This window comes from Phyllobates terribilis, unplaced genomic scaffold (genome assembly GCF_046119375.1).
Source record: "Phyllobates terribilis strain yellow unplaced genomic scaffold, ASM4611937v1 Scaffold_8__6_contigs__length_399053987, whole genome shotgun sequence".
Classification (NCBI taxonomy): Eukaryota; Metazoa; Chordata; class Amphibia; order Anura; family Dendrobatidae; genus Phyllobates; species Phyllobates terribilis.
The window spans coordinates 278,091,277-278,114,480 of NW_027362768.1; the positions used below are offsets into that span (position 1 = coordinate 278,091,277).

Consider the following 23,204-nt stretch of genomic DNA (forward strand, 5'->3'; position numbering starts at 1 on the left):
TGGTATGGGTAATATCTCTCAATGTGATGTCTAATAGGTCTTTGCTGTATATGATATACCAGTATGTGTCCTATAGGTTAATTTGCCGCTTTATTGCATCTTATGTGTTGTCTTTTCTATAGTTTATCAAGGCTTTAGATTAGTCACCCATAGTTGAGCTTCGCTCTGTGTGCCTGCTGTATGTATCCCTGTTTCTAAGAAACGTTCCATGTTGTGGTTTCTATGGAGAGAAGGCATTTGTGTGACTGGAGCTGTAGTGACGGCCTTTACATCCCTTGAACTGCATGCAAGCAGTGCAAATTAATTTTTTTTTGCATATAAGTGGGTATTTTCTCACCTGAAATACTGTTACATATTGCTTTGGAAATTCCTCTTTTTCTGTTCTAGCTGAAAAATAAATACAAATATTATCCAATTTATTTTAAAGGGAATCTGTCAGCAGGTTTTCGCTATGTAATCTGAGGGCAGCATGATGTAAACCTCATTACAGTAATTTGTCACTTACTAGACTGTGTTTCAATAAAAATCAGTGTTTTATCAGCAGGAGATTATCACTACAGGACTAGGTGTATGGTGCCTCCTAGTCCTCCTGCTCTGTGTAGCCCCACCCCCTCTAATGATTAGCAGCTTTCTGCCTATGCACAGTGTACATGTAGTGTGGGCGGGATTATACAGAGCTCAGAGTTTAGAGAACTGATACATCTGCAGAAGAGACAAGAGTGATTGTATCAAAATGACTTCATGCAGCCCAGTAAGTGACACATCACTGTCAACCACCAGTGAAGCCGCTTTAGGAAAAAGACAGCCAGGTTTTTCCTGAAGCGGCTTTGCCTTGGAAAATTTGGTACTTCTGCTGTCGTCTTGCTGTGAGGTTTTCAAAACCTTGTTGGGTAACAAAAAAAAAAAAAACCCTCATCAGATAAACCTTTTTAAAGTGACTTTTTCCTTTCAAATTAATAGAGTATTCAGGGTGTATTTAATGCATTTTTTTTTAGAAAGCTTTTAAAGCAAATTCACATAATTCTCTCCAAAAAGTTGTGTTCACTTAGTTGACTTACTTGTACCTGAAAACCAGTGCATTCCAATTTTTGGGAATTTTTAGATTCCCAAGTTCCAGATCTCCTTTTTTTTCTAGACCCTTTTGAAAAGTATCTGGTAAGACTTGGACATTTGTTCTTTTTAGATCAAATCAATAAATTATCTAATTTGATTTGTGGCAAAAGAAAATGCAACTACGCCAGACTTCAGTCGCATCAAGAGTTGTAAATGTGAGCGATGGAGGTGGTGTTGTCTAGTGACAAATTCTGCATGTGCCTCTACTGGTGCATTACTTGCATGGAAATGTGCTCGTTTTGCTGTGATGTGGGCAGAGGAATTTGGTAGGGTGGGGAGGGAAAAATTGTAAAGTTTTGCCATTGTCACTCTATCCAGAGGCAACGTTGGTCTCTGAAAAACATCAGTGTCGTAGTGAACAGATTAACTTACAAGTAGATTTAAAATGGCATAAAAGTGATCAAAATGATTTTAACCCTATAGTGCCCAAGGGGCCCCCACAATGGAGAGAACATGATCCTGTATATTTAAGTAATTTTAAAATGGTTTTTGTTTTTGCAAGTCACAACCTGCGATCTGAACGCTGGTATATGAAGTCCGAGCTATAGCTTATGGGCTTGAAAGAAGACCTCTGTCACTGGCTATCCTGTTACATACGTTTTGCTACCATCCAGATGGCGATGAGGGGTATCCATTTATTACTCGCAGGACCAATTTAGTCTAGTAGCTGATGAACCCTGTTATGTCAATTGGATACAATCTGGATCCTGTGCCCTTGCGTTGTTGGGGTTGGCTGCGCCCTTGCCTTGTTGGGGGTTGGCTGCGCCCTTGCCTTGTTGGGGGTTGGCTGCGCCCTTGGACCTCTCCTCCATGTTCTAGAACAGAGACCTGCTTTGTACAAGTACTGGCTCTGGTTCTGACAGATATCAGGTAACCTCGTGTTACATAGATGTCCATACCTCTGAATGGCCAGCCATGGAATACATTTTTCTGTCCGATTACAGATTTCCCAAGCTAAATCATCTGACAGTCTTATGAAATGCCTTTTTAAAGTGCTGCCATTAACAGTTGTTAGCTGAAATTCAGGGAAATGTAACTTTGTTGATACAGCCTCAAATTACTGGAGAAAATGTACGTAAACCTGCTGACATGTAGTCCTTCATATTCATGAGCTCTGTATACCCTTGCCTCTACCAATGATTGGCAGCTTTCTGCCTATGCACAGCGTACACAGAAAGCTACCAATCAGTGGTGTGGGTGGGGTTACACACAGCCCAGTATTCAGAGAACTTGTAGATAAAACAGTTTATAATCAAAGCTACAGCAAGCAGCCCAGTAATGTGACACCACTAGAATTTGGGTCTCTGCCAATACATCATGTTGCCTTCTGCATCTTGGTGACTGATTCCCTTTAATCCTGTGTGCTCAATATTTGACCAACTACTGAGGAAATCCTCCAAACTGGAGAAATTTCTCAAGGCCCGATATTTTATCAAGAATATTTTAAGGGTTGTATAGAATAAGAATAACATGGCTGTTTTCTTCCAGAAACAGCACCACACCTGTCTGCAGGTTCTGTGTGGCATTGCATTCGGTCACATTCACTTTAGTAGAACTGAGCTGTCTGGTAGATACCAGACAAAACAATCCTTCAGAGAAGAGGATTTGGGATAGCGGTAATAGTCCTTATCCTATTATCCTGGTTCAATAGTGATATTTTTATAACTTGGGTGGGAAATCCCTTAATATCATATATTTGTAGTTTTTTTTTTTTTTTTTTAAATGTATTATTTCTATAGCAAATACCTTATCTAGTGCGTGTTGGAGATGCCTGCTGCGATCCTGGGCACATTACCGGGAGCAGGTGTCAAGACGTTTTCCATTCTTTGTATTTAGTAGTATTCTTCTTTAAATGTAGTAACAATGACAATTTAAAAAAATCTCTCTTTAGGGAAGTGTTTCCATTGCATCTAAACTGCTTCAAGATGGGGGAAAAAAACAAAGTAAAGTAATGATACACTGCTTTATTATAGGTTACAAGATGGAGCTCAGAGTGGGAAACAAGTACAGACTGGGCAGGAAGATCGGAAGCGGCTCCTTTGGAGACATCTATTTAGGTAAGCTGGCATGGATGAAGACTACTTGGGAGAATAAAATGTATATTGTCAGTGACTTTTGGATAAATGGACAGGAAAAATAGAAATAATGTTTGGCAACCCTGTCCATCTCCCTATCTTGCACACTTGACTTGAGCTTGCATGTTTACCAATGAGTAGGGAGAGCTTGGCTTTGTACACACTACCATGTCTCCTGGCCTCCACCGGCCAAGCATGCGTGTTCAGATTAGTAAGGAGAGGGGTGTAAGCTGCTGCCAGACCCTCCTGTTATCACTCATCTCCCAATGTTACAAAGAATAGGACTTGATGATATTGGTAGTCTTTACTTATTCATATTTTTCCAAAATTGACCTGTTCAGCCAACAGTCCTAACATGTATGGCAGAGTTCAGTGTACAGAAGAACAAAAAATTAAGTGTGTAATATATAATAATCTCCACCAGCCACATCAATATCAGTGTACATAGAGGTCATCATATTGTCATCAGTATTATTCAGCATTGTGGCCTCTGGCGTCCGTAAATCCCAACCAGAATATTCTAGAATACAAGTTGATGCTGTCCATACACTTTTAATTGCGGTCAGCTGAACACTCAATCGGTGAGCACCTATTCCCAATGATCCCCCATATTTGTGAGAGGTCATTTGTTTGCCATGGGGAGAGGGGAGTAAGCTTCTGCCAGGCTATTCTAATGGAGCCTCCTCTCCCCTGAAAGCAAACGGATAAGACGGGGGGCACCAGGTGGGATCGTTGGGGTGCGGGGGAGGGGGGTGCCGTGTGGGAACGCTGGGTGCAGGGGGCGCCGGGTGGGAACGCTCTGATCGCTGCCACAAGCACGGATGTTATTCCGGCTCAGACACCAGGGTCACGGTTTCTATTTCTGGGTGTTCTTGGGGAACATCTGCTGACTTCCTCCTTCCACTCCTGGTGCTGGAGGTTTCCTGTGTCTGAATCTGCTGTGGTGCCCCCACCTCCTCTCTCATGAGGGTTATGGGAGTCCCTTGGGATTACTTCATGTGCAGACATTGTACTTAAAGTATTGGCTGCAGAACGGGGACAAGCAATGTAAAGACGGCTCAGACCCGACATAAGCAGGTACTTGGCTCATCCTTTCCTACGTAACAGCGTTCTCTGCTTGGCTTAGTACAAACAGTTCCTCCCGTTCTTACGAGTACTGCTGACAGGAGATGAGGATGCCCTGCACCTCCCAGACTGTCTTTTTCTGGGTTTTGCTAAATCTGAGGGTCTAGCCTTTGTCTCGTCGGAGCTGATCTGTTCGCGTAGTTTCTCCAGAAGTGCAGGTAATTGACCTTTCATCACACGGCTATACCTGGACTTCTGTGTCCCTCTGTGGAGATCTATTGCAAAAATATGGAGTAAACGTTACATATAAAATTACATACTGGCAAAGCCACAGGCAGAGCGTGCCGCCTGGTCTCTATTCACACATGGCTTGTAGTCTGCTACATTTTTGCCTCTCCAATCTTACCTTTACAGCACAGAAGCCATTAATATTTGTAAAATAAGTGACAAGATTAGATAGGTTCTCTTTATGAACTATATATATTAACTTGTCATTCTGTCCTCCTAAACCGCTCCCAGTACCATATAAACAGTGTACCGACCTGTAACTCTAAACAACCGAGCAGATTGCAAAAAATTCTTTAGCTGCTGCCATGTATATTACCGGCTTCCAGTCAAGTGGGAGGTGCTGGATCCTGGAACAGTCAAGAATCAGAGCCTGTAATCTCGTCCATCGGAGTTTGATTCACTGTGCGGTGCAACTTTCACTGCAGAACTTTTGCTCATGACTATGAAGTTGCCAGTCCCACCTCTACCCCCCCCCAACCTCATTGCTGCTCTGCCAACACTTTGCTGACTCCATAATCTCCTCCATTAAGATCAACACAACAACTTTGTACTATGACTTTAGTGACAAGGCTTTCAGTGGGTGAGCAGCTGCATGAAGCCTTATGTCACCAAGCACAATGCAAAGCGATGGATGGAGTGGTGTAAAGCAGCCGCCACTGGAATGTGTTCCATAGAGGGACTGATCACATTCCTCTATTTGGCTTCTGGGTTAACGAGTGCCTGGAGAACGTTACCTGCCTGACTGCATTGTGCCAATTGTAAAATTTGGCGGAGGAAGGATAATGCTATGGGGCTGTTTTTCAGGGTGATTCCAGTTTTGAGGGAACTGTTTGGGGAAGGCCCTTTTCTATCCCAGCATGGCTGTGCCCCAGTGATAAAGCAAGGTCCATAAAGGCATGGGTGGGATGGATGGGCACATAAGGTGTGGAAGGACGTGAATGTTCTGCATGGAGCGCTGATCTGAACACCATCAAACACTTTCAGGATGATGGTACTAATTTCAATAATATACTTTTATATTAAGGGATTTTTTAACAATACAAGGGAAAGGGTAAATAAAATATGATAAAGACAGTATAGTAGTATTGCAACAATTATATCATCCGAACTACAAAACTTTTAACTTGGAGGAAGAACCTGGGAAAGGAAAGAAAGGCAGGAAAGGGAGAGATAAATGCAATGGGAAAATGGAAAACAAAAGGTTAAATGAGGAATATAGGTAAAGGGAGGTGAAAACACAATAGATCTACAGTATAATCATTGTTATGGCATCACAGGATTTCAGTTCAATTATATTAAAATAATAAAGGATCTGTATACTTTATGGCTAAAAGAAGATGTTATTTGTTTGGAGAGTTATTCTTATTCAGGGAAAAGTATGAGTTCCAGGAAGACCATATAGACTAGTATTTCTTAAAGCATAGGAATGTTCAAAAGAATTGTGAATAAACACTTTATCTATAATTTCTGAGATAGTAGGAACATTAACTGACTTCCATTTAGATGCAATAAGTAGCTTTGTTATAGCAAATTTATGAATAAAATCAACAATTCTATGGTTTAACATTTCACCACAATTAACCCTTCTATCTCTTGACTCAAATACACTCCCACAGAAGATGGTGCTAATTTCAAATCATTTATATAGTGCCCCCATATTCCACAGGAATTTACAGTTCATGTACCACCAAGATCAGACATTACAGACAGTGCTGCCAACTTGACTTTATATTTTTTCTGGACAATTTATCAAATTACGGACACAAAAATTCCTCCGGATTGCTCTGAAATCTTGTAGAAAAGCTGTTGTCTGCAAAGGGGGACGACCTCCACATTAATGCCGATGGCTTTAGAATGAGAGGTCCTAAAAGCTCCTGTCGGTGTAATATGTACATGTCCCAGTGCTTTTGGCCACAAAGCTTCGCTGTTTGTTGAACATTTTTAGATGATTTTCGTACAAAGAAACGCACTTGGCCGAGTGTTCATGTTTATTCAGTATGGGAGAGGCGGACGAGCTGCTGCCAGTATTTCCCAGTACAATATATATAGTATGTTGCAACATGCCCAATCTTCATCAGGGGGCAGTCGCGTAATTCCCATACTGCATATATGGCATTGGCATATCCTGCTGACACTAAAGGGGGCTTCCCTCTGTTTGTTAAAGTGGGCCGCAAAAGATTCCAGTAATATAAAAAACCAAATCAGCTCGTATGACTGCTGCAGCTAGTCGTTGAGCTTTGTGGCTCGTGCGTCTGCTTTGGCTGAGATCCGTGATGTGATGTGAGATAAGGGCTTATTTAGGAGTCTGTGCTTGTTTGTGCTTTATTCCTGGGCACTGTTATATTCTATGGAGACCTGTTCCACTCTCGGACAGAACTTGACCATTCAAGTCAGCAAAAAATGGACCAAGCATGGATGTTATTTGTAAGGACCAGTTTGCTAGGAGGTGCGTAGTATATGACAAGTATGGAGTACTACTCGCTTACTCGGTTTGTCCATGGAACCGCTGTGACTCCTCTATAGCCAGGCCCTGTTATAGGAAGGATATCCCCAGTATTCCCCAGAGCTTGTCAGCTGCTCCGATGCGGATTTGCCTGAGCTGCGGAGAGGGGAAAACAGGATGTGTCTTGCCATATAGAGAGCGCGGAAAGGGGGGGACAGCTGCAGTGTAAGGGGTGCTGGCTGGGGGCTCTGCAGCTGCTCATACAGCCATGTTGGCTCTCCGATGTGTGCGGCCTATGCTTTGCAATGGGTTAAACTGCGCTGTTTATGGATTGTGAGGGAGCAGAGAAGGATGGAGACATGAGCGATCTGTGTTCACATGATCGGAGGAGGAGGAGGAGAGCAGCTCCCTGCCCCCTCTCCGCTGTGGCTGCCCCCATCTGCTGGGCTGGACCCAGAGCTTCTGGTTTATCTCTGATTAGACATGCAAAGCAGTATCACCCCAGGGCTGCAGGAAATCCAGCCATAGGACCTCTGCTTGTGTACTTAGATTTGCCTAATTTGGGCCCCGTTTATTGTAGTTTTGTCTGAATCGTTGTCATTCTCGCATTCCATGATCTTACATGATGGCACAGAAGTGTTACATCGCCTTAGTCATAGATCTGTGTCCCTAGATTGGTAGATTTCTTCTCATTGTGCTTACTTTACCTCCCTTGTCTCCTCATTTGGATTTATGATTTTTTTTTGTCACATTTTCTGATTCATCCTTTATTATTTTAAACACCTCTGAGTCGGTCGCCTGTGTAGTTATAGCCAAGTGACTCAGAGAGGCTAGTCATGTGACCTTGGTTAATGACAAACACATTTGTGTGAATTAAAGGGAATTTGTCACCAAGTTTTTGCCACCTCATTTGAGGGCATCATGATGTAGGGGCAAAGACCCTGATTCCAGCGATGTGTTACTTACTGGGCTACTTGCCTTAGTTTTGAGGAAAAACGCTTTTAATCAGGCGTTTATACTTGAGGACTAGTAAAAGAACTGCCATGTAGTCCTCCATACGCATGATCTCTGTATAACCCCACACCCACCACTGATTTGCAACTGTGTTAACTGTGCATAGGCAGAAAACAGACCATCAGTGGTGTGGGCAGGGAATCGCCTGAACTCATTGCAGAAATGCAGTGTGAACCGAGCCTTAGAGGGGCCACCACCTAAATAGACCAGAGGTGGGTGGCTACATTTACACATTTTCAGTTTTTACATCCAACAAGAACTGATTGTTGTTTTTTTTTTTTTTCCCAAAAGTCATCCATTTTATAGCAGTTTATTTTTTTCTGATCACTTTGTATAAATTGCTGTGTGTGAATTATTCTCTATTGGTCTGTTTTCTGTTATTGTCATCTATGTGATATCTTTTTGTAAGAACGGGTGTGTGATTGTAGCCTAATTTGAATTTCCTTGGCCCTTACCAAAATCTTTTATGAAGGCCTCCCACCTACCATGTCATTTATACTAGTGTGTTATGTGGCAGAGGGGTCTTTGAGGCTCAGACCCCAGGGGCTATAATTTTGACCCCACAAATTCTTGCTTTTGACCTCCCATAAGTTTGCTATAACTGGCTCCACCCTACCAGGTTACTTTTTCTGTTTCTGACATAATCACATAACAGATTTCTTGGCAAGTATTGACTGGCCAAACAATGATTGCCAGCCATGAGCATGGGCAAGGCATGGATCTCCTATAGGTATCGGGGCCGATTCATTAAGACATTGTGCAATCCAGTCTTAACGAGGGGCTCGCGAGAGTACGATGCACTGAATTTATTAAGATGCACACACCATGGAATGTATTTGGCACATCTTCTCGGTGGAGTGCACTTTACCAGACGGGTTACTCCAGTACCATTTTTGGAATACAAAAATGCCAGAACTTATGATGAATTCGATGGTTGGGCGCTGCTGTGGCCCTTCTCACCCCTCCCATGCTCCGCTCATTTTGTCAGAGCTGCTTCAAACTGGCCTGAAAAGTCCAAAAGTCACAACGTTCTTGAGTAAAAATTGTGTGCTTTTTTTTTTTTTTTTTTTTTTTTTTTTTTTATATAAAGTATTTTGCACCGGTTTTCTGGTGAAAACAATTAAATGAATCCCATCCACCCCCCTTTTTGACTTTTGTATAGTATTTTGCTGCCTGCAATTATGTAACTTGGCAGACCTAGATTGTTTAGATCAGGGTTCCCCAACTCCAGTCCTCAAGGCCCACCAACAGGTCATGTTTTCAGGATTTCCTTAGTATTGCACAGGTGATAATTCCATCATCAGCACAGGCAATAGTTACATCACCTGTGCAATACTAAGGAAATCCTGAAAACATGACCTGTTGGTGGGCCTTGAGGACTGGAGTTGGGGAACCCTGGTTTAGATGACCCAATATCCTATTTTGCATAGGTATTTAGGAATCAAAATTCCTTACTGATGATGATTATAGCAATTGGCTGGCAGGCAGAGCAGCCTTGGCAATCTTTGTTGCCCTTTTTCCCTGTATACTTTCGTCTGTTGTGTTTTTTATTTCATTGGTAGATTCGGGAGTTAACCTTTTATAAGCTTCAGACCCATTTTTTTTTTTTTTTAATATAAAGGGGTTGTCCTAGACTTAACATTGATGGCCTATGCTTAGAATAGGTGATCAATGTCTGATCGGAGGGGATGTGACAGTCTGCACCCCCGCTGATCAGCTGTTCCCAGAGTCAGCAGCAGCTGGACCTCCTCAGTTGCAGAGCTGCACAGCTCCATCGGCAGAATAGTGGCCGTGACCAGGTACTGCACATCCTCCACATTTTGAATTGGAGGCGGATGTCAAGTCCTTGGCCATGACCACTATACTGTGGACGGAGCTGTGCTGAACAGCTCTGCAACTCAACAGTCCGACTTCTGCCAAAACCAGACACAGCTGATCACCAGGAGTGCTGGGTGTCGCACCCCCACCGATCAGGCATTGACTACCTATCCCAAGGAAAGGCCATCAATGTTAAGGTTTCAAACAACCCCTTTAAATATTGAAAAGATTTGTGCATGCACTGGTGGTAACAATGTGCTTTTTTTCCAAATATTCTTAAAAATATACCCAGTGCTAATTGAAAATACAGACCTTTTGATGAGAGCTAATAAAGCATTTTTGTACACTAGAATATCGAATGATGAAAACCTGATACTTTGATTCATAAATTATCTTTACGGGGAATCGCTTTACTTGGACACAATGATCTACAGGTATATTGAATTCTGGATGAGACTTATGAATGGAAATCAATAACAGTGATTAGAGGGGCGGCAGATCAGGGCAGGAGAACACAGGTGGTGGTTAAGAGTCAAGGAGCTCAAGAAGCCGATTGAATGGTGGATGCAGTTTGTTTTGGTTGTTGTGTCTGAATTGATCGTCTGGTTAACAATCTCCCCTTTTGATCTTTGGTTTGTATTGGAAGTGGTAATCATTATCCTTTTGTCTAAGGTATATTGGTGCTTTAGGGTAATCTCCTTGAAGGTCCCTTTAAAGAACCCACCCTATCCCTATGGAAGCCCTGATGTATGCTTGGCCTTACAATAGTCTTTCACTGCTAAATTAAATTCCGCTCAGTTGGAGATTCCTAAAAATTGCTGTTCTTGATTGTTTGTTAGAGTTAGCATTGCTAGCATTGGCGTATATGTGAAAGAAGGCAAAGTACACAGTCTGTAACTCCACACACAGTCTATCAACAATATGCTGCTCGATCTTGTCTTTTCAAGATGTTACTCAATGAAATATGGGCCATTCTTATAGGATAGAAGGTGGCATTAGGTGGTACTTGTTTGGTAAACCCTATTGTAACTGTGTCACAGAATTGTGCAATATTTTCCTCTCTGTGACCACAAGCATACAAGCCCTTCTACTGATGGGACGTTGCCAGGTCTTCTCAAGAGCATGGACTTCTCCACATGTCATAGCCTGACCTGCAAAGCAAAATCACAAACGCGTACTTTTGCTACAGAAACTTAATATGGAGTCTCAATGCCTCCTTAAAGGGCTTTTCTAGTTTAGAAAATGGGTTAATCTGAGTTACTAGCAGAGGATCCTCCATTCAGAATCGTCAACTCTTGTGCAGAGTGGTTGCAAAAAAAAGTCACTCTGTAGAGGACCTAACGGCAGGCAACGTAAGTTCTTAGGCTGTGTGCCCACGATGCATTTTTGGTGCGTATTTGCAGCGCGTAAACGCTCCAGAAACGCATTGCATACCTTATCCCATGACTTCCTATGACATTCTGCAAGTTCTGTGCACATGGTCAGGATTTTTTCTGCTCCGATTTTACTCGCAGAAAAAATACGGACATGACCAATTCTTGTGCGTTTCTGCATGCGTATTTGCCTATACTATGCATTGGAAAAACGCATGGCAAATACGCATTCATGTAAAAACCGCATGCGTTTTTCTGCCAAGGAGATGCAGAAATGCTCAGGAAAATTTCTGCTTCATTTCTGTATCGTGGGCACTAAGCCTTAAAGGTATTTTCCACCACTTTGATCTTGAACTGATAAGTCATCAGTATCAGATTGGTGTCATCAGTATCAGATTGGTGGGTGCTTGGTGCCTGACTCCCACCAATCTATGTCGCTGCTAAAGCTGAGCAGAACATACTGGGTACTGCAGATCAGCTCCTATTAACGGTCACTAAACGTGTTGGCGCTCTTGCGTTCCACTCTGTACACGGTTTACATCCGGCCTCAGCTGGGGCTGAAAACAGCTGATTGGTGATGGTGCCGGATGTCGGACCCTTCCTATCTGATATTGATCACCAGTACCCAACATGAATAGGTTTCCCTCTCCAGACCCTGCAACACCACAAATGTAATTTCTTCCTTACTTTCCCTAAGTGCTCATTCAGACATTGACTTTCTCATACCAAAAAAACTAATCTGATTTTAATCAGGTTTTTTTTTTTTTTTTTTTTGTGTCATCAGTTTGGTCAGTGTTTGGTTTTTAAAGGGAACCTGTCACCAGAAAAAAAACACTATTCACCTGCAGATATGGGGTTAATAGCATTAGTAACCTGCCGAACGCTGTGGGGAGAAAATCAACTGACCCATAGACTTGCATTGGCGAGATTGATCCAAGATGCAGACAAATCTCCGTTATTTTGTGCAGTCAGCAAAGATACTCGGACATGTGAACAGTGCCATAGATTATAATAGATACAAGTTTTATCCCTGAAAAACGTGGATAGAGCTCGAATGAAAAAACTCTGTCTGAATGAGTCCGAAGAGCTTTGATGATATGTAATCCTCCTGTGAGTGAAGAGTAATATACTACGTGAGCCACCAATAATGTCGGCCAAACCTATAGTGGCAGGATGGATATCGGTGGTGGAAATCCCTCTTTCCAGCACCTCCACTCTGTTGCTCTCTGCTGGCCACATGATTTATATCAGTCACGTGACCACTGCAGCCAATCACTGACCTCAGTGGTCACATAACTGCTGAGGCTGCTGCTTGGCTGCAACACTCACATGGAGCAGTCACGTGTGATGGTACGTGACCAGCTACAGGACTGGCGGGGATTGATGAAGCAGAAAGGGAAGTTATACTTTTTTTTTTTTTTTATATATTTTATAATGTTGGGATAATTTCATAAAATCATAGAAAATGGAAAATCATAGGTGTGTGTGGGGTGGGGGGCACTCTGCTTATTTCTTTCAATAATAAGAATTAATATCTATAATAACAAAATCCTGTGACGTCCTACATGACATCGAGGAGGTGCTCCATGATGGAGCTCGGCACATCTTCTGAGGTCTCTTGTATGACCGGTTCTCGGTGAAAGTAAAAGCTCGATTTGCATGAGGGAAAGGTAAACTGGGTGATTTTGTATCATTGTGGATCTGTGCCGACATGTTTTATGATGTGATGTACACAGCAGGAGACATTTGTTTGCTTCTCATGTTTCCACAGGTGCAAATATTGCCACCGGCGAGGAGGTCGCCATTAAGCTGGAATGTGTGAAGACAAAGCACCCTCAGCTGCACATCGAGAGCAAATTCTACAAGATGATGCAAGGGGGAGGTGAGAACTATTGGGGTCTTGCGGCTCTGACATTACCCATGGGGGCAACCAGTATTCTGAGCCCTAAACACATTGCCTCAGTAGAAGTAAATCATGTAGGGTAGAGTGCGATTACCATTGTGCTTGACATCTCCTAATCCCCGCGTACCAGTGTCTTCTGCAGTGGCCACATAACACGGCCAGTGCCCACATCTACGTCAGGCCTTGGGAGCTCAGCTGCTGCTGACAATCTGCTTTTGTCTCTTTACATTACCGTCTTATCTGACAGTGGGAATTCCTTCAATCAAGTGGTGTGGAGCCGAGGGAGATTACAACGTGATGGTGATGGAATTGCTTGGTCCTAGCCTAGAAGACCTTTTTAATTTTTGCTCTCGCAAGTTCAGCCTGAAGACGGTGCTTCTCCTGGCGGATCAGATGGTAATTATGACCTCTTTATGGTGGTTAAATTTATATGATCAGCGCCTTACAATAACTTTTTAGCTTATTAGTTGTTCATCCGAGGGGTGTCCGGTCTAAATACAGTCTTGGATATTGCAAAATTACTTTTCCATTTGTCATCTTCATGGATCCAGCATTGGCTACTCCATGGTGCAGGCCGGCATTAGAAATGATGACATCCCCATGTCCCTGTCACCAAACTGCTAATGTGGGATGGGTGGCAGCAGTCAGGTGACTAGACAAGCATCAGATATTTCACTCACTGACCGCTGCAGCTAATCCCAGGCTTCTGTGGTTCTGTGATGGGGGGGGAACAGTGATGTCATCATTTCAGGTGCCGGGGTAGCCTGTGCTGAAACCTCAGGTGATAGCAGGTGATAATAGTATATGACCTATTGTTTAAATGAGATTATAAGTTAAATGTATTTTTCAAAAAAAATCTATTAATCTTCCATATTCTCATCTATATTTATTTATAAAAAATAAATACAAAAATTCAGAAATCAGCAGTTTTCACACTCTCATCTAGGCATTATCCTGGACTTAAACTTTCTGTTCTGTACAGAACTTTTCAGCAGTTTCATTATCATCAGAGGTAACACCTGTGTACAGCACACAACACCAATATCCATCATTCATAATAGTTGTCACAGCTCACTTCCTCCTCCTCCCTTCACAACAACCTGTGCCCAGAAGGGCGTCTATTGCTGCTAATGTGCATTTGCCCAGCAGGAAGTATGACTAGTGGCCACTGTGAAAGGTGCTACATTTTTTTTTTTTTTTTTAATATAGAAATTTATATGAAGAAAATTAAAAAAAATCAAAAACTATTAAAAAATGCTGTTGGCCAATGCTGGGTCGACAATAAAACCTAGAGTTTGTGACATTAACATCCATTGCATGTAATTATCCATTGGTTCAAAGGGACAGATCTGAGAATAGAGCAAATGACATTAATCCTGCCCTTCCCGAGTCTAACCCTATTATTTTTCTATCCCTATCCTCTATCCAGCGCTTTAATTTAATTTAACTGTTTATTCTTATTATTTATGAGCACTTTATTCATGCAGAGATTGCTCATAAAAGGAACGTCGGTACAATTGTGTTATGGTTGAAAATTCTCCATTGTGTTGCAATTTCTTTATCTATGGGAATTTTACCATGTAAAAGAATAATTGGAATGTACTCGCTATTACTTTCCTTCATTGTGGTGTATAAATTGTTAAAACAATAAAACCCTTTTTATTTCCCCAAAAAATACCTGTCACATAAACTGATTCAAACAATTATCCATTTTCTGATGACGCGTTCCTTTTAAAAAAGAAATGGAAAAAAATAAAAACGCAGTGGATGCGTTAAAATACTAACTACACTCCATACTCAATACTAACACCTCCAGTGATTTGAAGCTCCAGAAGGTCTCCTGGTCTGTGCTTACTATTGGCCGGAATGTAACCTTTTCCGGTAACCAGTGATCGTGGCTTCCATTGCCGAGCGGTGATGCTAGTAACATGGTATTGATTGGCTGCAGCGGTCAGCATCTTATAAATAAAGCCAGGAGCAGCTGCGCTATATCCATGGAGGAAAGAAAAAGCAAGCATAGTTGGGTTTTGTTTTTTTTCCCTACCACTGCTGTTTTTATTTTTTAAGGTTGGACAACTCTTAATATTCATGTACATGACAGAAATGGTTTATGTTACATGTGAGGTGCTGATTTATAGAGAGGTCAGGAGTTGTGCTACTTTTTAATCCCTCAAAAAAAAGGGAATTTGTCAGCAGGTTTGCTATGCAATCTGAGAGCAGCTTAATGCAGGGGCAGAAAGCCTGATTCCAGCGATGTCACTTACTGTTTTGCTTGGTGCAGTTTTGATAGAATCCTGCTGTATCTGCCTTAGAAGTAGCAGAGCTCTGAATGCTGAGCTGTGTATAACCCCGCCCACACCCTTGATTGTCAGCTTGCTGATAATATAATCAGTGTTGGGGGCGGGGTTACACAAATTAGCTGGACTGCCTGGCACGCAACACCTAGTCCTGCAGTGATAATCTCCTGCTGATGAAATACTAATTGTTTTGAAACTACAGCAAACTGCTAAGCAAGTGACACATCCCTGGAATCAGGTTCTCTGCCCCTGCATTAAGCTGCTCTCAGATTAAATAGTACAATCCTGCTGATACATTCAATGTAAAGGTGTTTTCTCAAGCTGGTATCTTCAGGAGTACGCTGCTCCCGGCCCCTGGCTTCCTGCTTTGCCGGTGGGACGGGTGACAGTACGCTCATGAAAACTCCGCTCGGACCCTCAGCGTGGATTTACTGCTGGTCCAAGCTGTGCTCTCTCCCATTCTGCTAGCAAGGACACTGAAGCTGATCGAATTCATTGACGTAGCCTGCAAAACATAAAGCATGCTGGTGCTGCGGGCTCCTTGTGAGTAGGTGAGCGGCCATGCATGGACTGCAGGGTGACCTGTATCCCAGGCATCGAGCAGTAAACTAGAACATTAAAAATCCCTGTGTACTTGAGAACGGAGAGGATTTTTTATAGGGTGTAGATTGCAAAGTTGCCTGTTTTTACAAGCATTTTTCTATTTTACCTATTAATAAACTCAAGACAAATCCTTTAAATGTTGCTATTCATCTCTGAGTCAGAGGCTGGAGTATAGGAGCCCGGAGCTTTACCTATATCCTACAATGCAGTAAATGGAACAAAGGATCGCAGATTCAAGTCCCTTAAGGCTACGTTCCCACCATGAGTATTTAGGGAGTTTTTTTATATTGCAGCATTTCGGCACCTATTATGTAAATTAATTTGTGTTTTTTTTTTCATTTGCGTTGTTGAATGCAGTTTTTTTTACATACGTTTTTATCACATGTTTGCTGTGGTTTTTGTCTCTTACGTCATGCTTTTAAATATAGCTGCTTTGTTTGATTCTTACTGGTATTTGACAAAATGTTATTAATGGTCATGTCCGGATTACATGCGGTTTTAGTGAGATTCTACAGCGGAAAGGCGCATTCATCTTTTAGTCTACGGGGAAAATTTGCGCATAAAACTCAATATTTTTGCACAGTGAAAAACGCACCAAAAACTCATTGTGGTACGTAACATAAGGGGACTAAAGTAAAGTACCATAGTTTACACTAAAAATATATATATATTTTGTGTGTGTGTGTGATAGAGATATATATATATATATCTAATAAAAAAATAAATACATAAAATAAGAACTTTCACAGACTCTGAATCAAAATATAAAATTATTTCATTCATTTCTTGAATGCTGTAAAGCAAATCCTATCTGAATGCCAGAACTGCCATTTTTCAGTAGCCACCCCCTCCCTCTCAAAAAAAAAAAAACTGCAAAACACAGTGATCAAAATGTCGTATGTAACCCAGAATGGCACCAATATATAAAAAAAAAAAAAAAAAAACCGCTTGCTACAGAAAAACTAGTTCTCTTTCAACTCCATTGGATGATGAGATGAAAAAGTTGCAGGTCATACAATAGAATAGTCATGCAATGATGAAAAAAATGAAATTTTGGTCACGGGAAGAAGGTGTTAATTTTATAGCTTTACTTTACATGCCATATAGGTCTTGCATAATTAAGTGGCAACTTCTGACTTCTTTCTTCATGTCTTACAGATCAGTCGCATTGAATACATTCATTCCAAGAACTTTATTCATCGGGATGTTAAGCCAGACAACTTTCTGATGGGACTTGGAAAGAAGGGAAATTTGGTGTACATCATTGATTTCGGCCTTGCCAAAAAATATCGAGATGCTCGGACGCATCAACACATACCCTACCGAGAAAACAAGAACCTGACCGGGACTGCAAGATATGCCTCTATAAATACGCATCTGGGCATAGGTGGGTGATAGTAGAAATAAATACCTGTCATATGTTTGTTTTTATGTCCAACCAAGACATTCCTGCTTCCCTGTAGTTTTATATAACACTTCGCTTTTGACAGCTTTCTGAACAATACAAATGGCACCATGATTGTTTAAAGGGGTTGTCCACTACCTGTTCAACCCCTTTTTAAATAAAGTAGTCCCTGTTATAAATTAAAAAGATATTCACCTCCCACACCAGCACTGTTCCAGTAACGTTGATGCCCTGTCTCCCGGGGCTGCTTGACATTGTCATGTGAGCCCTGCAGTCACTTGGCGGCTGCTATTGGGCTCCTGCATGCAGACTACTTCCATGAGTGAAAGCAAGCCTAATAGTGGCCACTGATTGGCTGCAGGGTTCACATGACAATGTCACAAGAGCCCCAGGAGATCAGACGTCACCATTGCAGGAGGCGAGTAGTTTTTGGGTGCATATGACTTTTTGATCTGTTAAATTTTTTTGGGTGATGAAGTGTCTATGGAAATGGCAATTCTGCCATTTTATTTTTATTTTCCGTATGGAGTGTTTTTTTCACATTTTGCTATGTGTGATTTGAACTTGGCTAAATTGTTGCATTCGGAGCTAGCATGGGAGCCCGCTCCATATGTGCCGTATGCATGTGCGACAGGTGTCGCCAAGAGTTTAAAGGGGTCTGTACATCTGTCCTGAAGACTTCACTAAGCGGAATATTCACATTCTCTGTTAAAAGTAAAACTCGAATTCTTCAAACTTCTCTCAGATGCATTACATATTGTCGAATTATTATATGTGGAAGCGGATCTGTCGACAGATTTCACAATACAGTCTGCAAATTTAATTATAATGCGTAGTTTGTTTAGCCCAGATGAGGCCGGTGTACTTTTTAAAATCTGTCAGAATCCACCTCTGTTATACCAACTTGTATATTTCATTACTAAGCAATATTTTATAGCTCTCTTGGGTGACTGATTTCGGAAAGGTAACTTCATATCGGCCTGACTTTTTTTTCCCTTGTAGAACAAAGTCGTCGGGATGACTTGGAGAGTTTGGGGTATGTTCTTATGTACTTTAACCTCGGGTCGCTGCCCTGGCAGGGATTGAAAGCTGCAACCAAACGGCAAAAATATGAGCGTATCAGCGAGAAGAAAATGTCAACCCCTATTGAGGTCCTCTGCAAAGGTTACCCCTGTAAGTGTTACCTATGGCTGATCCACACAATAATCACCTGGAACCATTTTCTAAGCTGTGATGTCTGGGAAGTCGGCCTCTTACTTGGGGCTTGCTCACACTAGCATGTAACACGGCCGAGTTCTATCTGATGCTTTGTCGGATAGCACTATGGGCCAGTGCAGATCTGCGATAATCACAGCATGCTGCGAGTGCATCCGATAATTGGATCGCACTCACTCATACAAGTCTATGGCTGCGTGTGAAACATCGGACCGCACTTGGATGTCATTCGAGTGCAGCCTGATGTGTGCTCACAGAAACAATGGAGAAGATGGAGAAATTGTTTTCCATTTTTGCACCTGTGCTGCGATTTTCTCATGTGAGCGAATCGAATCACACTTAGCTGACACTCGGATCAAACTCTGACAGTTTGATCCGAGTGACATTAGCATAATCAGCCTGATTCTCTCGCATGAGAGAACATATGTTTGCGTGATTCCCCCCTCCCCCATCCCTAAACTGTGTATATTTGCTAATGCAGGAGTATTAATAACTTGCTAAAGTAATTTATCTGCATTCATAAAATTTAGCATAACCTAGAAGAATGCATAAGAGTGCATTTAGAAATTGCATAAGAATTACATCTTGTACCTGGCTAGGTCCTTGGTTGGCAGTCTGCTGACATTGTGAATTGTTGCAAGGGTTAAGAGCGATAATGCCCTCTTCTGGCTCCTTCACTTATTGCACCCCTGTGGCTACATTTCATGATCACATTATTGCAGATGAAGTGTGCGCACAAGGGCATTGGAGTGAAAATGATTTCATACAATGGATGAAAAGCAACAAAGTTGTGATCGTTGCCCTGTAGAGTTGTAGATAAGTATCGCCAGCCATGCCAAGTCCTCCAGAGTTTAAAAAAATGTAAAAAAAGAATGCTAAAATGCTCCGCTGCACCTGAGTATTGTGTTTTATCTGTTTTTAAATGCACCATACAGTTCCAGAGAGATAAGACTTTAGATTTAGTGCTGATGTTTCGGGCGGGGCTTGCTGGCTTCTCTGGGGGGGGGGGGCTTGCTGGCTCCTCTGGGGGGGGGGGCTTGCTGGCTCCTCTGGGGGGGGGGGCTTGCTGGCTCCTCGGGGGGGGGGGGGGGGCCTTGCTGGCTCCTTTGGGGGGGGGGGGGCCTTGCTGGCTCCTCTGGGGGGGGGCCTTGCTGACTCCTTCACTTAAAACACACACATAATGATACTCAGAAGGACCCCATAATAAACAAAGGGGCACCTTTTTGCTTCTGTTTGCATCAGATTTGTGACATATCTGACATTTCATTCTAATATTTTTCTGAAGATGAAACGGAATGTCCAAACCCAGGTGTGAACGTTGCCTAACATTTTTCACACTTCTCGGCTTTGGAATATACTGATGAGTAAAATCAGCGACTTTAATGGTGGTCAGATTAAGGTCCCCACGCATATAAGATGGCTTTTTGCTGAATGATTGCTTCACCAATGTCAATCTGCCCAACTCCTCCATACACAGGAGAGCTCGGCGGAGCCTTCCTGCGCTCTGTATGATGGAAATGCTGCGAGGCTCCTCTCGCAGCGACATCTATCGGAGAACAGCAGGATCAGCTGCTGAAAATTAAACCGGTTGGATCCTTCTCTAATGCAGAAGGGATTGATTTCGGCTAATGCAGCTTTATGGGCACCTTTAGAGGAAATCTGTCATTTTAATCATTGAGATCCCTGATGTGTGCAGGCATGAGTCCTGTGGGCGGTCCTATCGGTGATTGACAGTCTTCCCTGTAATGTGCATGCAGATACAGCTGTCTCACTAGTAGAACCTAAAGTCAGATGAAGGGGCACAGTATGGGCTCCCGGCACAAGAACCAAATATTCAGGGGGTAATATACTGTAAAATGGAGACGTGAGGTTACTGAGCCAGTGTTTCTGCTGTTCTTTCAGCTGAGTTCTCCACATATCTGAACTTCTGTCGTTCCCTGCGATTTGATGACAAACCAGACTATTCGTACCTGAGGCAGCTCTTCCGTAACCTCTTCCATCGACAAGGCTTTTCATACGATTACGTGTTCGACTGGAACATGCTCAAATTTGTGAGTTGTTTTATTGTCTTTAATCAAGCTTTTCTTAATTGTATTAACACTCTGTTTTATGATTAGGTACATGCATGTATGCTCAGTTCTTATAATATAATGTAGAATAAAATGCATGTTCAATTATAGATTTTCCTATTTTTTTTTTTGTATTTTTGTTTATTTTTAGTACATTCTTTAACTTCCATATGATATATGCAGTGTTACTTAGTTTCATTAGCTGTTTATCAAGTGTACGTTTTGTTACCAACCTTCTGCAGTTTGCTAATAAAGTGCAATATCCGGGTTTACAATTTGTATAGTGATGCTGCCGAGAACCACAAAAAAGAGAAATATTTGCTTTTCTATTCATAAAACTAATTCAGTTGTGTTTGATTTGTAGGGTGCAGCTCGGAATCCAGAAGATATGGACAGGGAAAGACGGGAACATGATCGAGAAGAGAGAATGGGACAGCTTAGAGGTTCCGCCACTCGGGCGCTACCTCCGGGCCCTCCTGCAGGTGCTGCCCCTAATCGGTTAAGGAATGGCGGAGACCCTGTAGCCTCCACACCGGCCTCAAGGATTCAGCAGAGCGGTAAGTACTTGCCAGGTACATCTGTCTGCTCTGCATTATTAATGAACCCATCTAAGATGTCTTTTTTTTTTTTCTCCCAGAGACTGACCAATCCCTACAATATTATTTACCTACAGTCCTCTAGAGCTGATGTATGTAGCTGTGGCTGTACTTGGTGAAAGATGTCCCCATCTGTGTTTGAGCCCTTTATCATCTTTATAAAGGGGTACTCTTGTTAAAGGGGTTGTCCACTACTAGGACAACACCTTCTCACTGTGAGCATTTGCCAGTGTTAAAATAAAAACACTTATACCCGCCTCCTGTGCTGGCGCCATTTCAGCAGAGTTGGCACTCGCATTCCCAGGGCTCACGTGACATTATGTCAAGTGAGCCCTGTGCCCAATAATCACTGGCATCACTGTCCCTGCCTTCAGACGTATAAGTAATCAAGAGGGAGTCTGCTACAGCTGGCTGCTCACTTCCTCTCAATTACGAACTTTCCCCGCCTTCGGACATATGACGCCAGCGCTGATTGGGCGCAGGATGTAACAACCTCACATGAGCCCCAGAAATGTGAGTGCTGACACCACGGGATTGGCGCTGGCACAGGAGGCTAGCAAAAGTGTTTTTTTTATTTTAATGCAGGTAAACCTTCAGATTGAGAAGGGGTTGTCCTAGTAGTTGACAACCCCTTTAAGGTCACCAAACACATTATATCAAATCTGAAGGAAGTAGCAGATTTTGACTCCCTACCGGTCACCTGCTGCTTTGATGAAACGTCCGGTCATTTGTAATGGGTCAAAGCTTTGGTCAGGTATGGGTTTTTTGCCCGGTGATCTGCAGTGGATGCATTGAACCGCTGTTGGTTGCAGTCAGTGAAGATCAGTGGCCAATATAAGAATGGAAAATTAACAAGAGTTTTTGCCCCCAACTCCCTTCAAAAAAAAAAGGTAAAGGTCATTATTGTGAAAATGGCCTCTGATGTCAGACAACTTGACAGGTATATTCTAGGTGTGGAGTCTTAGGTGATTGCTAGAATGAAGGCAGGACCGCTCTGCTCCTTAATAGTCTCTGTTCAGTCCTTATTAACGAGGAAGCGATTAACTACGTGTGGACTTTAGACTTTCTATTAGTCTTCACACCGCTCTTTGTTCTTGCGATTACGTACTCGGAGATCCCAGACTGTTCGTTATACAATGCAGACTGGGGCAGACACTGTAAGGATTACAAGATGCTACAAAATAACCAAAAATCTATTTGCGATGGATCCTGTGCATCCAAGCATGATTCCCGATTTCGGACTGAAATATTGCCGGTAGAGCCCATCAATAATAATGGTGTTGAAGCAGTGCCACAACGCACCTCTGACCCCTCCGGGGCAAACGCACTAGCCCTTCACCAACATTGCAGCCTATGGATGCTGAGCTGGACTCGTTACTATCACTATGTGCATCCTCATTACTGTGTAATATACATGTCTATTGCCTCTTGTTGCTCCAGGTAACACCTCCCCTCGGGCAATCTCACGGGTGGACAGAGAACGAAAGGTCAGCATGAGGTTACATCGGGGAGCCCCAGCAAATGTCTCCTCCTCTGATCTTACAGGGCGACAAGAAGTGTCCCGGATTTCAGCATCACAGGTAACTGTCCTCTTGACCCATAGTGAATCAGGAAATTGTACACATTGATCCAGCCACCATAAATACTGCAAAAAGACACAAGGTTCTGTCTGTACAAAATGACTGTCCAAACCAAGCTTAAGCGCTCTGTGCATCATGCTGTGGCCAAAGCCCAGTGCACCTTCCCACTTATTTTCCTATCTCTCCTCTTCGCTGGCTCTTGGTTTTGGCTAACAAATACTGAGGTAAAAAACTGAACTTGTGAACGTGGCCTAACTTGTTTCCACACATTCTGCCTCCTATTCCTTGATGCCCAGAACTGTCATTGTCTTTTTATGTCAATAGACTTGGGCACTATTCACATGTTG

At 42.5% G+C, this 23,204-nt stretch overlaps 1 protein-coding gene across 2 annotated transcripts in view; it reads left to right on the top strand.

Moving 5' to 3' along the window:
* Positions 1-23,204, top strand: part of CSNK1E (casein kinase 1 epsilon) — a 51,828-nt gene that overhangs the window by 25,399 nt on the left and 3,225 nt on the right. For both annotated transcript variants that reach the window (XM_073644277.1, XM_073644278.1), the window contains 8 exons: positions 3,087-3,170; positions 12,961-13,071; positions 13,340-13,488; positions 17,151-17,379; positions 18,400-18,570; positions 20,515-20,663; positions 21,046-21,238; positions 22,718-22,857. In XM_073644277.1, the coding sequence (XP_073500378.1) occupies positions 3,087-3,170; positions 12,961-13,071; positions 13,340-13,488; positions 17,151-17,379; positions 18,400-18,570; positions 20,515-20,663; positions 21,046-21,238; positions 22,718-22,857 (1,226 nt within the window). The remainder of the gene's footprint in view (positions 1-3,086; positions 3,171-12,960; positions 13,072-13,339; positions 13,489-17,150; positions 17,380-18,399; positions 18,571-20,514; positions 20,664-21,045; positions 21,239-22,717; positions 22,858-23,204) is intronic.